Below are 16172 nucleotides of genomic sequence, written 5' to 3' on the forward strand. Positions count from 1 at the left end.
GATGTGGGGTTTTTTTGTTTGTTTGCTTGATACAGTTTCCAACAAAATGAGTAAACAAACAAAGTGGTGAAAAGCAGTTTATAAATGCAGGAAATAATAAATCTAGGCAGAAAACATTTGTATTAATAGAGCAGATGTGGCAATTGACCAAACAGTAGCCCTTCATCAGATGCACCAATGTGCTGGGGGTGAACATTATACAATCAAGACATGCCTGTACTAGTCATGTGTGGGACCACACACTAATAATTCAGAATAAGAATTATTCTTATTTCCCAATAATATCCCTCTGGACCTAAAATAAAATACTACACATGTGTTGCTGAGCAAGTTATGAATCATTTTGATCTTTTCTCTTAAATATTTGTACTTGTGTAAAAGCCAAGCACAGCTTTTATGCAGGAAACAGTCTTTTTCATTTGCATTTTTAAGCCAAGCTGCACACATGATTAAGCAATTAGCACACATATATTTTATCTTCAAATCATTATACCAAATACCAAATAAACTTTACATGGCATCTTTATGATACAGGTGATCATCATCAGTGCTCTGTTTACAGGTAAAGGAGGTCAATGCTACTCATAACATAACTTACAGGAGCCCATTTCAGAAATGAAGTTGAAGCAATAAGCTATTCATATTTTGAAATAAGATCAGGCATGACACTCCATTAATTTTTCCTTTGATTTCTATTATGCTAGAAAATTAACTAGAGAATGCCTGCTATAAAATGAACAGAAATCTTATTTGAAGTTAAGGAGTCTAGAAAAGCCCTTTGTTGTTAGCAGTTAGTATTTCCTTCCAAATATTTTATGACATTGGGTGAACTTGATTTTTTAAATTATTAGGCTGATTAGTTGTAGGATATATTTATTGTTTAAATCACAACATCATGCAAAGCTTCCCATCATCAACAAAAGGTCATTTATGCAGAGGCCTTTGGAGTCTACATCACTTGCTGAAAGTTCAGAGCAACCTCCTCTATAAGCTAAAGCTCAAAAACAGAAAATACTATTTTCTACTGATTATTCCAACACATGCTGCTTATTTCTGTCAAATTTACACACTTATTTTGAATGCAATAACTATTTGTCTACTCAAGTGTTATTCAACATGACCATCAAGTCAATTTGTCTACGGACTCATGCCTGTTTTGCAATATGTACGTGGGAGTGTCTGTACTTTTCTGCGTATGAACTGACATCTCAGTCCACTTGAAGCATGTGATAAAAATAAGTTGTTCAGAAAACTTCTTGGAATAAATTAAGGTCAAAGTACCCAGTCAATATATAGTTACCACACACTCCTTTTTAATATGATCTTTCCACTTGTGGAATAATTTGTCCAACTAACTTGCTATGATGCAAAGCTGCACTTTAGCACAGTTAAGCTCAGCCCACAACATTGTGGCATCAGTGTGGTCAGATCAGTGTGGTGTCTTTTTTTTGGATTTCTGTTAGAAAGTTTATTTAAGCTATCCGCTTAAGGCAGCACTCCTATGCATATGGACTCAAGAGTTCCACTGAAGTCAAAAGCTGCTTATGAGCAGCAGTCTGGGCTACATTGCAGATCCTATTCTGTCTGTGCTGAGCTGGAATGGTGGCAAGAAACTGAGTAAAATAACCGTTCCTGATGAAGCAATATATAAATATGAAAGCTGCTTCCAGAAACAAAGGAACACAGTGTGCCAAACTCCATACGTAATGGGCTAAGTTAAGCACGTCCAGGATTGGTCATAAACAAGCAATGCCTAACACCAAAATGTGCAACTAATTTCTCCTGAAATCAATACTAGACCTCTTAAATACCTGGCTTCTATTTAAAATGTGTGGCAAGTTCAAAAGCAAAGTGATTTCCATTATTACAGCAGTGACAGAATTCATCTGGTACATTAATCTTAACATTCCTCGCAAGTGACTCAGGGAAGTAGAAGAAAACATTCCCACTATCTGATCAGAGGCACGTCATGTTTCCTACACAGAAATGGCTGACAAAAAGCACTGAATGGTTGCACAACAGTACCATTTTTATTCTTGTGTTGTTAAGACAACCTCCAGCTGTTTAAGAGTTTCAATCTTCTTAAAGAAATACGTGTCCTTTTTTTTACTCAAATACAAGACCAGCTTTCAGATAAATAATGTTAAGACCAACATAAAGCTCCTTGATGATTTATGAATATAATCGGGTATAAAAGAAGAGGTGTATATGTTCAAGGACAGAAAATAAAGTGAAGCGTTTAGACTAAGAATGATATATCTGGGTTTCACATAACGTCTCTCCCCCATGTACCACTCAGACATGCTTAATGTTAAGAGAAGGAAATACATTAGGTGAGCTCCAACAAATTCCTTACCTCATCTCCACTCCACTCCATTGTAAGCCTTTCAAAAGAAAAAAGAAAACTGGCGATGAAGAAACCTGAAAAACATTTTCAATATGGGTGCAATCACACCAAATCCGGAAGTGACCCAAAAAGTCACAAAAAGGGGTATGCTGGCTTTTCCAAGGGCATTTCCAACATAATATTTGATGGATTATTGTACAGTGATACCTCGGGTTACATACGCTTCAGGTTACATACGCTTCAGGTTACAGAGTCCGCTAACCCAGATATAGTGCTTCAGGTTAAGAACTTTGCTTCAGGATGAGAACAGAAATCGCACAGCAGAGGCGCGGCAGCAGCGGGAGGCCCCATTAGCTAAAGTGATGCTTCAGGTTAAGAACAGTTTCAGGTTGAGAACAGACCTCCAGAGCGAATTAAGTTCTTAACCCGAGGTACCACTGTATTTTAATATTTTGCTGGAAGCCGCCCAGAGCGGCTGGGGAAACCCAGCCAGATGGGCGGGGAATGAATGAATGAATGAATGAATGAATAAATAAATAAATAAATAAATATTATTATTGATTTCACTGAAACGCGCAGGGCCTTGGAACCTAACCCCTGCATAAATGGGGGGGGGCGTTGTCTGTGCAACAAAGAAAAGAACTATTGCCAATCAATTCCTGCTCTGCTGCCCGGGAGGGGCAGCATGCTCTGGGAACAGCAGACCTTTTTAGCCATGCCAGGAATGAAATTGTGGTGTGGCCTCAGCCACGCTGTATGCAAATGCATGCTGTGCTGCTGTCGGGCCACACCAGGGAGAGGCTTTTTACGTCCACTGAACCCTTTCCCCAGCCTCTTCAGTTCTACAAACCCAAAATTTGTGGTTCTTTGCAGTCAGCAGGGCCTAAGCGCAGTGTGGTCGGCAGCACCTGCAGCCTTCTCAGCATAGCTGTCAACTCCCTTATCCCAGCGCCGTGTCCCGCTGCTGTCCCTTATTGATGATGTCCCTTAAATTTCCCGGGTTTCAAAGGAAGCAGCTCCTCTCTCTCCCTCCCTGCCAGCCAGGGAGGAGGGAGGCTCCAACTGTGTTGCTTGGCTGCCCAGCCCACCCCTCTCCAGTCTCCTCTCACCAGCCCCGGCCCCCGGGAGCCCCTCCCCACCGGGACTGGCGGGAGCCTCTGGCCCTTCCGCCGCCATCCTCCTCGCGGCCGCCCAACTGAGCGTCTCTGCCTGGGGCCTCCCCTCTGCCCGTCACCGCCGCCGCCACTAGGCCGTACTGCAGCTGTGCCGCCGAAGGACCCAGATGAGATGGGCAGCCTGGCGTGGCCTATGAATTGCTGAGGAGCCTTGAGAGGAGAGCGAGGGCAACCATAGAGAAAGCAGTTCAGAGAGGGGAGGTGGAGGCAGAGGCGCGGGCAGGTGTTCCAAGGGCTAACCATAGAGGGGGAAAGCGGAGAAAGGACCGCAAGCGCTTCTCCCATAGATTTGTAGTGGTAGACTAGCATAGATGGTCTGATCTGCGGGTTTACTTCGGGCGCTATTCCCCCCCCTTCCTCCTGTCCTGTCTGATGGAACTGAGAGATGCAGATGGAGCACGAGAGAAAATATACAGAAGTGCAGCAGCATCTTCGTAGCTTGGACTTCGTTTTGCACGAAAAGTGGTTGCTGCTTGTAGTTATTTAATTGCAGTGTTTCATCAGCTGGTGTCCTGAGCAGCAACCTCTAGCAACGAAGGGCTAAAAACCAGCGCTGCTCTCCAAAATTATCTGGTCCCTTTTAACTTCGTACTTCAGCTGGTTGACTAAAATCCCTTATTTTGGCTGTTGATCTCTTATTTTCGAGGCTGCTAGTCCCTTATTTTCAAATCTGTAAGTTGACAGCTATGCTTCTCAGCATGGGGAAATGTCACTCTGTCATGCCCTGAGCATAGCTGTCAAGTGTCCCTTATTTGAAGGGACAGTCCCTTATTCCAGCGCCATGTCCCGCTGCTGTCCCTTATTGATGGATGTCCCTTAAATGTCCCTTAAATGATGTCCCTTAAATTTCAAAGGAAGCAGCTCCTCTCCCTCCCTCCCTGCCGGCCAGGGAGGAGGGAGGCTCCAACTCTGTTGCTTGGCTGTGTTGCTCACCCAATAAGAAGTCTAAGAACGACTGTGGGGTGGAGCTTGCATGCCTTGTGTGTGGCTAGTTAATGCAAGCTGAGGAGGGTTTTGAATGCTGGACGCCATTTTGTTGCACGTGCTGCTGCAAACTTTGCAGTGCAAAGGCAGGCCAGGGGCTGCATAGGCCTTGTGGTGCATGTGATTCAGATTCTATTCAGTTGAACCTCTGGTTACAAGGTTGGTTGGACAGTGATCTCAAAGCTACCAGCATGAGTTTGACCAGACTGCAGGAGGACAGGAAGACTGGAGTGCCTAGAACAGGTGAGGCTGCAGGTCCCTTATTTTGGCTGCTGGTCCCTTATTTTCAAGGCTGCTGGTCCCTTATTTTCAAATCTGTAAGTTGACAGCTATGGCCCTGAGGTGATGAGGACCCAGCGGCTTTAAGGTGCAATGGCTTTGTCTGCCTGCATGTAGCAGCCTGGTGGGGATTTGCAGGCTGAAGGCCTGAATGGAGTTGCAGTTGGGGTCTTTCGTTGTAGGCCCTGAGGTGTGGAGTTCTGTTGCTTTGCATCCTGGGGGGAAGGTTTTGCATGCAATTTCAGCAGAGGCCAGGCAGGCTGGTGGCTGCTTCCATCCTATTTGTCGGTCTTGGGCTGGCTGGGATATATTCCTCGGATTTTAGGGCATTATTTCAGGTTTATGCCCCCTTCCTTTCAGTGTTTCTGTCCCCCCACCACCACTTCTGTTCCACCACCTGCTGGAATATCTTTGGCCCTGTTGTCCTGAGGCTGGCTTGCCTAGCGGTTGAGGCCTTGCTCATTTCACAGAGAGCCCTATCCTTTCTGGGCCTTTGGTTTCTAGCCCCTGATCGCGGAGACTTGGGACTTCAGTGTTAGACTAAGACCTTAGATTCCAGTCTTTAGGTTTAATATTGGTGGAAATATTATTCCCAGAGGTTTGCCTAACTATTTTACTTGCTATGCCTTCCCCAAAGGAGGAGGGGACAATGTCCCAAATGAAAAGGAAAGGCCTCAAAAAGCCTCTCCCTAACAAACACTCTTCTACGTCTCCACCTTGGAGGATGAGGGTCCTATTCTTGGAAGGAACCCAAGGCCCCAGATGCATGCTAATGCCTAATTGTGCGGCTACAAGACTTGCCATGGCTAATGCAAGCTAACTGTTCTTTATTGCATTTATGAATCACTTCCTATGAAGCATCTTAAAGTGATGTCACAATACAATAGAAAGTATGCACAAAATAATTGCTTGTATGAAAGCAACTGCATATAAACAATTTCAAATAAATACAGATACAGATTGGGGTAAAAACCCATTACTTAGTAGGCTTGCTGGAACTCTTCAACAGACAATGAAAAGACAAAAAAGGAGGGTGCCTTCCTGATATGCAACAGGTAGGTGCCACCACACTAAAGATCTAGTTCCAACACGATAAGGGACAGATGTGTGGTAATTAGTTAGCCCTGGTGAGATCAAAGGTCCTCTGTGCCTCTTCTGGGGCCCCAAGTGCCCCTTGCTGCTCGATATATCTCAATCACTAGATTCTCTACCACCATCTATTTCCATCCTATCATCTGAAAAAAAGGGTAAGCTGTTTTATTATTTTATTAGAATGGTGTTCAGTGTCACAGACCAATTAAATAAATGGGTAGTGTCGTCTGTCAACATGTTGGCTTAAAACAAGAACAATTGAGAGAATTAAGAATGAGCCGTCCTGATTAAACACCATTCTAATAAAAATTTACTTGTTACACATGGTATTGTAATAAGATTTACTATTGAAATCTTTGGTTTCTTAGTAACAAATCCAGCTTTCTGAAAAACTTCACTGTATGTTTACATAGTACATTCCCTGTACCAAGCACATATATCACTTTCAGTAGATAAAGGTTACATGAAATGAATACTACTACATTACTATAGGCTAAATAAGAATTTAGATTTGATTAGAAGGGAAAACTGCAATAAAATAAAATGTACTGCAAGTACTCATTTGAAATTACTACATTGAAGTGGTCTCTCTCACACTCACACAAAGCATTACACTATCACACCACACCCCAGCCACTGTGCTACTAGAAATGGTCAATGTTTTTTAGTACTGCATATTGTATTAACATAAAAATACCTGCTGACATCAAGCCAAGTTCGAAAGCTTAGAACCGGACGTGTGAAAGATTTTAAACACTTTGGCTCAGTGCACAGGATGTATCAAGAAGCTTAATTATGGAAACTCTTGATAATAATACAACATAAAACTAATTTTCAGAAAGTATTAAGCAACCAAGAGCAATTAAAACATGTAAAGATTCTCTCATATTAAGCGCTTAGTTTTTCATGAAATATTCGGTGAATGTAATTGTGTTACATGTTCTTTTCTTGCAGTTTTAAAAAATAAAGTTTCAGCAATCACGTTTTGTGCTTATTATTCCACAGGGAATTGTGTATGCCTTTGAACGCCATTGCTCTATTCAATTAAGGAACATAATTTATAGTCATATTTTTCTCCTCCTAAGTATTAACAACAGTACTTAGCAAGCCACTGAACCTTGATGTTTTTTCCACAGTAACCTACAGTGTAAGTGGTGTTATCTTTATTCATATACAGTGGTACCTCGGGTTACATACGCTTCAGGTTACATATGCTTCAGGTTACAGACTCCACTAACCCAGAAATAGTACCTCGGGTTAAGAACTTTGCTTCAGGATAAGAACAGAAATTGTGCTCCAGCGGCGCGGCAGCAGCAGGAGGCCCCATTAGCTAAAATGGTCTTCAGGTTAAGAACAGTTTCAGGTTAATTACGGACCTCCGGAACGAATTAAGTACTTAACATGAGGTACTACTGTATCTCCCACTCTCCCTCATACCTTATTTTGTGCCCAGTTACTTGACTCAATACTTGTGGTATAACGTATTATCCACAAACTAAAGAATTATACAGACAAGTCCCCATTTATGTGGTGGTTGCTTTTCGAGGCACTGTGTCAGCAGGACACACATACAGTGGTACCTCGGTCTACTAACAGTTCTGTTAACGAATGATTTGGGGAATGAGCTCCGCAAAACCGGAAGTAGGTTTTCCAGCTAGCGAACTTTGCCCTAGAAGACGAACAGTGGAAGGGCACCACCGGCAGGAGGCCTCATTAGGGAAAGCGTGCTTCGGTTTAAGAACGCTTTCAGTGTAAGAACGGTCTTCTAGAATGAAGTAAGTTCGTAAACAGAGGAACCACTGTAATCTAGTCCTGCTGCAAATGGCCTGTGCATTAGCAGTCACGCAGGACTCAAACACATGCAAATGGGGAGTTGCTTATAGATGTAGTTTCTGGCAGGAATGGGGTATAGCCTAAGGACAACTCGGTGGGCCAGACAGAAAGAACTTGAGGGCCACAGTCCCCGGGCCTGAGTTTCCCTGACCAATGTTTGCACAGGACATCACTGTTTTGACTCAGTATACAACAGCTTCATAAGTTCATATGCTTGAAGGCTTGGAAGTCAAACCTTGTTAGTGAATATGGCCATCCTTCCATGAAGAACTATTGTCCTGTGGAAGTGTTTTGCTTAAGGCTACATCTCTTAAGTCATATACGTTGTGTAAAAAGGAGAATTTTGTTTGGAATGCTTCTGTACTGGCTCTAGAAATAGTATGGTAAAAGTAGAGAGTATTTTACACGGCACTTTAATAACCATGTCTACATGTTGTTCCACATACAGTGGTACCTTGGTTCTCAAACATCATGGTACTCAAACGCCTTGGTTCTCAAATGCTGAAAACCCGGAAGTGTTCCGGGTTTTGAAAGCCAAACGTCCGATGCGGCTTTCTACTCGTTTCTGGGGCACCTGCACCAATCAGAAGCTGCGCTTTGGTTTTCAAACATTTCAGAAGTCAAATGGACTTCCACAACAGACTAAGTTTGGCGCTTTTGTTTTTGCTATTTTGCGTTTTTGTTTTTGAGGCTTTTTCGGTTAATTTGTTTTTATGACTGTGTGGAACCCAGTTCAGCTACTGATTGATTGATTGATTGATTGATTTTGTGACTGCAGAAATGGATAAAAGCCCCCCATCCAAACAATGACTATCATCAGTACAGGTAGGGGGGGGGAGTAATTTTAATTTTTATCATCTACAATACTGTCTTATTTATTTTACAGTACAGTACATTGATTATTGCTTTCCTTTTATGGGTCAATGGTCTTGTTAGATAGTAAAATTCATGTTAAATTGCTGTTTTAGGAGTTGTTTTTTAAAGTCTGCAACGGAGTAATCCGTTTTGTGTTACTTTCTATGGGAAAGCATGCCTTGGTTTTGGAACGCTTTGGTTTTAGAGCAGACTTCTGGAATGGATTAAGTTTGAGAACCAAGGTACCATTGTAGCAGCCTTTTCCCAACCTAGTGACAACTGCCATCAGTCCTAACAGCACAGCCATGCCAACTTGGGCTGAAGAGTTTGACCAAAACAGCTGGAGGGTAACATGCTGGCAAAGACTGCCAAATTACTCATTATTCCTCATAAAGCCAAAAAGATACAGAACTCCAAGATTAACATAATATCTCATAATATCTGATCATTTTGAAAGTGCCCAGTATCAACACAAGATGGTTTACCTTGTGTTCAAGTTCAGCCATGACAGTGAATGCCTAAAACTTGGTTTTCATCTCTTTGTGCTGTTCTCAATGTTTTGTTTTAAGATACTCATGAATTCATCTCGGGAAATAAACTAGCCAGCCAAACAGAGAGTACATTACTGTCCAGGGATGGAAGAGCAGGATTTGATAAAGAAAATACAGTAAGAAAAATCTGTAGAAGCTCTGTTAGTCCTAGGGGTGGAAGATAGGCAGCAGAAAAAAACCATATTGTTTTTAAGTGTGGCAGAAATTCTGAGTACACTAGAGAGGAGTATTTCTCTAAAAGCAACAGGATGCAGATGGATTGTGGCTAATGTAGTATGAACCCATCTTAAAAACCAGCAGTGCATGCTGGAGCCACACTAAATGGTAATGTGAACATACCCTCACTTGACATTGAACTCAGTGTCAAGCATTTATTGGCCTGAATTGTTGGAATTCGTGGAAATATATACTATGGACTTAATTTTATTCTTAACAATGACCACATGTTTTCAGAGTAAATTTGCAAAAATAGCATAGTTCTTGGTATCTTTGTATGGTGCTGTGGCTTTTGCTCCAATTTTCAGCTGTTCATTCTTTTCAGTCTTTCAAGCAACATTTCATTCAGTGATTTATAAGGCACCTATAGCCTCAGCAATTAGTTGCACTTCTGATATAGCCTTAAAAGGTATTGTTTACATTTGTGATTCTGTGATGGTTATGTCAAGGTTGTAGGGATAGAATAATCTCTTTCCTCTCACATATCCACCCTTTCCCCTGAAAAACCAAATAATGCAAACAGAACAAAAGCTTTTCCATACTATATTCAATTTGTAAAAGTTGCAATGCAGGCTCCTCCTTTATTAATATGCAAGAAGAAAATACGTTAACTTTATAAAAGTAGTGAAGGTTTGCTTGCTTTTTACAAGCTTGACATATTCCTTGCGCGTACACACACACACACACACACACACACAAAATTTAAACAAGTCCTTTTAAGGCTACATAGCTTCTGCCAAAAAAAAACCTTCATGAAGTGGCTAAACCGGGATGCTAGTTTCTGCAGCACTCTTCTGTTCGTTAGAAAGGCCAGTTGTGTTCTAAGTGTGCACACAAATGGACATGCTTTCATACATTATTTGCCAAAATAAAGGCGGAAAGTGTGTTTCTAGCTGTTGGGAAGTTTAGAAAAGGTATCTAACAGAGCTCAAAGTGAGGTTAAAACAGTGTAAAAATCCTGAGATTCAAACAGTTCATCGTCCATCTCTCAGAAACACTGACAATATTTTCCTGCCAGCTACTGTCTGCACAGATTAAGTGTGTGTCACGGCAATCTTGAAAGGGGTCAGATGTGCCAAGTATTTCTCTGACCCCACATGCCACTTATAAGAGACAGCATGCTGCAGCAGTTAGAGTAGTAGATGTGGTCCTCATGCGCAACTTCCTCTCCATCTATCTGCTTCGCTCATATTTTCTAAGATGCGTGCTTATTGCCAAATTACATTTACTACAAAAAACAATACAGTAAGAAAAAACTATCCATCATACACCCCTGGTTATTGCTAGTGTGGGAGTCCATTAACCATTTTTGCGGGATGGGGGGTTTGTTCCATGTATTGGTTTGGTGGGTAGTTTGCTAATGCCACAGCCTTACTTCAGTTTACTCCTCAGCTGAGCAAAAACTAGCCATTTGGTTTCTAGTGGCCCAAACAATACGATACTATTTCCACTGAATGATGCACGCAGAAGTGTTTGAATTTCCACAGTCCAGTTCAGAGGAGCTATTACCTCAATATTACCCCACAGTACCTGTGGGGAATACTTACAGAAACTGTAAGCGCATCAGTACAAGATTTTAGGTCAATACAAGAACCTTTTGACCAATAGTACATTACAAACAGTTCCAGAATGAAACATATTCATTTGGTCATGCCGCTGCTCTCCAAAGTCATGTGAAAAGAAGTACAATACAAGGCACTGTTGAACTCTCATGCTTTCAAAGTTTATATGTATATAACATTAGATTCAAGTCGCTCATGTCTGAAGTTATATACTATGGGTTGGCAAACTAAGGCCCGTGGGCTGGATCAGGCCCAACTGCCTTCTGGATCTGGCCCACGGACGGTCCGGGAATCACTGTGGGGGTCACCAGCACGCTCATTCTTTTCCTCTCCCTCACGTGGCGGCGGCAGCACCTCCTCCCTCACAGAGTGTTTGTTGTGGGGGAGGAAGGGAAAGGAGAATGTTAGCCGCTTTGAGACTCCTTCGGGTAGTGATAAAGCGGGATATCAAATCCAAACTCCTCCTCTTCTTCTTCCTGGCTCTCCCCGCCCTGCCTAGAGGAGGAAGGGGGCTGGGCTTTGTTGGTGCCAGCAGCAGCAGTGCTCAAGCGGCCGCCATTTTAAGCATCCCCTCTACGGAGCTCTTTCGTGTGCCGCTCATTGTCCCGCAGCCACCAGCCCCTGTCACTTGCAAGACACAAGTAAGCAGCCACCGGGGCTCGTGCATCTTTTTTTTTCTTTTCAAAATACTCTATAGTCCGCCCCCCACACAAGGTCTGAGGGACAGTGGACCGGCCCCCTGCTGAAAAAGTTTGCTGACCCCTGTTATACACCTTGCAATGCAAAACAAAAATTCACACATCTGACTGCAGTTTGATATCTGCTATGACCATAAAGACATTCCAATTACTATTCAGACAGCATGCAAAATAGTTGTGGCTCTCCTGCTCATTACATATTTCCTTGATGCAGTAGCTGAATTTCTTGTCCACACATTAATTGAGCTTTTTGCTTCATAGAGGCATAGCACACTAAGAGGCCCTATCTATGAGAAAAATTGGAATTCAATACATGGAAGAGATTAGTCATGCCGCTTTCCTGCAGGCATGGCTTACAATAAGATTAGCTTAAAGTAAATTGAGCTTGAATAATGATGGAATACTCAAGTCATTATGGCATTTTCCAGTGTCATTATCAGAGAGTACTTGCAAACGCAAGACGTTTAAGAACAATTTTAAGATCCTACTCAAATAGCACACCAGCTACAAGTCAAATGTGCAATGACTAGACATAGAATACCTCTGGTATATGCACAGTTAAGTGCTCATTTTTGTACTTCAGTTCTCTGTGTATGTTCACACCACATACAGGGCACACACCTCATGGTTGGCATATATTTGGCTTTTCACTGTCTGCATTAGAAAATGGAGACATTGTTTATCTTTCTCATGTGGTGTTTCAGCACTAAGAAACCACACCAAGCATGCAAGATTGACAGTGTGGTGTAGTGGTTAAGAGTGGTAGACTCGTAATCTGGGGAACCGGGTTCGTGTCTCCACTCCTCCACATGCAGCTGCTGGGTGACCTTGGGCTAGTCACACTTCTCTGAAGTCTCTCAGCCCCACTCACCTCACAGAGTGTTTGTTGTGGGGGAGGAAGGGAAAGGAGAATGTTAGCCACTTTGAGACTCCTTAGGGTAGTGATAAAGCAGGATATCAAATCCAAACTCTTCTTCTTCTTCAAGTGTATGTCTAGAATCTACTGTGCTCAAAACCAATTAGCAATGAAAAGCTATAAAAATGGTTCTCCCGTTTTCTCACTTCACAGGTTAAAACAGCACTACTAAGCTGATTGATTTCCAACATTTAACACCAAAGACAACTACGGCCTCTATTAAAAAACATTCCCTATATTTGTTCCATCCTTTTTGCAAATAGGCTCCCAAATGCCAACAGCTGGTTTGAAACAGTTGTTTTCCTGATCAGAGGGGGGGGGGGAATATTTGTGTAGAAGTTAGTTTTTTTTAAAAAAAACAACCTCACATTTGAAAGCATAGTCAAGGTAAGAAATCTTACCGTGTTGCAACACAGAAATATTTCTGATCTTAGCAGTGTTTGACATAAGCGAGCCCATTTATTGTCCTATTTGTTCATTCAAATCTAGTCTGGAAAATGAATTATCACAGCAGGGCGCTGTTAACCTACTTTTCACTGAATAAAGTTAATCAATATATCTGACAGTACAAAACCCAAGATTTATGCTACTTAAAGAGAACAAAAAAGGGCAAAAAGTAGTTGCTAGAGAAATACTGGCTCCCGCTGCCACAACATTATAGCTACCACTAACTGGAAAATATTCAATGCAATGGCACCAAAATGTGAAGTAAGTCTTGCTAGAATCACAGAAGGGAACACTCAGTTATTTGCAACAGCAGCTTCACATCTTTTATATACATCTACTACCTCAGAAGTCAGAACATTAGCTGTCAAAAAGGAACATTTTTTTTCTTTCCTCATTTATTTATTTGTACCCACCCATGAAATATGGGAACCGCTGAGGTCTAAATTCTTGTATTAGCAGCACTGGATTTAGCACACAAATAAATGCAGGAAATCCTTTCCACTGCACACTGCTGATAAAAGTTCTGAAGAGCAATACAGTTAATGTTCTTTTTCTAAAGACCAAGTAGCATAGATTAGGCAGAACATCTCCCCAATGGAATTTTAGGCACCAACACTTCCTTAAGGCCACTGAACACAGGCCACCATGTTTATTAGAAAGGCTTTATTGTTTGAAAAGATTTGTTGTGCGTAAAATACAACATAACCTGGTCAAGAAATAGTTTTGTTGTGGGGCAATTTAAGAACATAAAAAGGCCTTGATGATCAAAGGCCCATTTAGTTTGGCAACCTGTTCTCACAGAGACTAACTGATGTTCAGGTATGGAGATCTGCCCTATACTGTATTTTACACAGTGAGGACAGATGCCAAGAATTTTCTGAAGGACATCTTCTTGCTTCCAATACAGAACTTGATTCACTGACCATGCTGGAATCCTCTTGGCCTCCAGTAACTTTGGAATCTTCACCTCCAGTAACTTTGATGACCAAAAGTTGTTTAGGGAATCTAAAAATTTAACTGCTTTGTCATGACTCAAATATGCATTTACCTAGTCTATGTGAGGGTAGCTGAAGTAAGCCATTGCTAGCACACTTGCAATCTTAGATACCTATTTGATTTCATTTTCCATCTTGACATCAGAGGGATGATAGTACATCTCCAGTACTAAATTATTCTTGGGGTCTGGTATCATCACTCATAGTGATTCCGTGGAGGAGTTTGTCCTGCTTTTTGGATTCTATGCCCTCTTTGCTGTAATAGAGAGAAAGCACCTGTGCTGGCAGCTTGTGAGACCCAGACCCAGTCTTGCAGGGATGAGTCACCAATTAACACAAACAAAGCTAAAACAAAGATTCCACCCTCTTATTGCAGCTTTAACTGCAAAAGCAGCTTTTTGCACTTGCTACAGTTCTCTGCAAAACAGACATTCTGCAAATTTCGTACATAAAACACATAAACATGGCATTTTATGCACATTAAACATATATCTTTTAAACAATATGTCCTTTCTTATCCTTCCTATGGCATTCATATTCAGAAATAACCATGCACTTTCAAATAGGTTCTTTCCATTGCATCAAGTTTCCCTTATATACTTTTCAAAAGTAAATATATTCAGGGACATTATTCTGTTCATTTTCTTTCCCCTACTTGCTGTTAGTCCTGCAGCGCAAAAGTTAACAGGCTGTCTGCTATTGGTCCCCTCCCCCAATAGCACTGTTCCTCAGGATTCCCTGGTTTTAAGTGGAAATCTCACAACCCACCTATGTAACATCTACCTTGGCTTTTATATTTTAGAGAAAACATTCCTACTGAAGCCAGTAAATTCACTACTCTAAATGAATATATGATCAAGCAATGACCAGTAAGACCAGCATTTTGCCATCATGACTTAAATTGATATGCTGGATATCTAATGCACAGAACACTCCTTAGAAAACTTAACACATTTGATCTTGATAGTTGTCAAACTACATAAAGTCAACCTAACAAGTTAATCTCATGAGAACATCTACATAGTTTCTCACTCAACCACAAGACATACTCATTCACAAGTTTGTAACTGACATTTCCTCTGCACATTTCCTTTTATTTGGGGGCGGGGGGGAGGAATTTAACTACTTAATATTTTGGAACACTGTTGCAATACATGCTTCAGAAACAAAATCATCCTGCAAGAAAGGATTAGACTTCCCAAGGAACATGTTTAACACATTGATACAATTGCCACATCAGAACAGACATGTAAACATGCCGTTTATTGAAGAAAACGGTGCTAGTTTGCTCAATGGGAATAAAAACACTCTTTATAAACAAAATAAAGAAACAAGTGACAAAGCATTAACTGATAAAGAGGATCATAGCAGCAACCCTAAATTAAGTGGATTTCAATACAGCATTTCACATTTTTAGAAGTACTGAACTATACCTTCTACAAAATAAACATGTTGATCACAAGCCAACATAGAGCTAGGCATACCTATTCCACTGTGATTTTCATTTATTAAGAATATATTCCTCACATTTTGATTCCTAACTTTAACAAGAAATAGGGTGTACTTTAAGTGTGGTGTCCAAGACAGAATTCTGTATACTAAACTATGCCTCTCTGAAATCTACAGTAAGTGCATATATTTGCATGATTAGGACTCATCAATAATGTAACTTGGTGCACAACTTAAAAGGTAACTAAACATATCAGAGACCAGGTCTAAAGAATATCACAAGAATGAACAATGTGTAGAACTGACAAGTTTTCTTTACCTTCCTGTTACCAAAGCTGTATTTCACTAAACTTTTAACGGGTTAACTATGGGTTTATTCAGGCTTAACAAATTCCCCACAGAAGAAAACCTGTTGAGCAATACATGTAAAGGAAAATGTTTCTCTGAAATGCAATAGCCAAGTGGATTGTATATTCTAGAGTAATGTCTTACGTCTGTACTTATCCCAATATTAATTTTATGGCTGGAGAAACATTACATCAGAATCTGTCTACAAGAGCAGCATGAAGACAAGAAACCACAAGCTCAAGTACTGCTGGAGCAGTTCACAAAGTTACAACATCTGTCTTCCACTTAGAGGTCAAATTAAATATCCACCTAACAGCTGAATTCCAATACTGGTTTTAAAAAGCAGAAGTTTTTCTTCAAGTGACATTTTGCACAATTACACCAGCAGAAATAGCAACAGCATGTCTTACATGCTTTAAATTTGC

General features: G+C 41.1%; 1 protein-coding gene and 2 long non-coding RNA genes across 8 annotated transcripts in view; 1 reads left to right on the plus strand and 2 right to left on the minus strand.

Moving 5' to 3' along the window:
- Window positions 1–16172, minus strand: part of ARHGAP6 (Rho GTPase activating protein 6) — a 187863-nt gene that overhangs the window by 85505 nt on the left and 86186 nt on the right. Inside the window, exon 1 of one of the 6 annotated variants that reach the window (XM_083612119.1) lies at window positions 2357–2385. The exons of the other annotated variants lie outside the window; for them this stretch is intronic. Within the exon in view, the coding sequence (XP_083468245.1) occupies window positions 2357–2377 (21 nt within the window). The 5' untranslated portion in view covers window positions 2378–2385. Of the gene's footprint in view, window positions 1–2356; window positions 2386–16172 lie in introns of those variants that run through there. 6 annotated transcript variants of the gene reach the window in all.
- Window positions 7569–12711, plus strand: LOC310761941. The gene is made up of 3 exons (XR_014547761.1): window positions 7569–7652; window positions 8489–8535; window positions 12662–12711. It is a non-coding gene; the product is annotated as an uncharacterized lncRNA (long non-coding RNA).
- LOC310761940 lies at window positions 8622–15519 on the minus strand. The gene is made up of 2 exons (XR_014547760.1): window positions 11354–15519; window positions 8622–11227 (listed from the first exon to the last, which is right to left on the minus strand). It is a non-coding gene; the product is annotated as an uncharacterized lncRNA (long non-coding RNA).

Source organism: Podarcis filfolensis, assembly GCF_964270895.1.
Source record: "Podarcis filfolensis genome assembly, chromosome: 4".
Lineage (NCBI taxonomy): Eukaryota > Metazoa > Chordata > Lepidosauria > Squamata > Lacertidae > Podarcis > Podarcis filfolensis.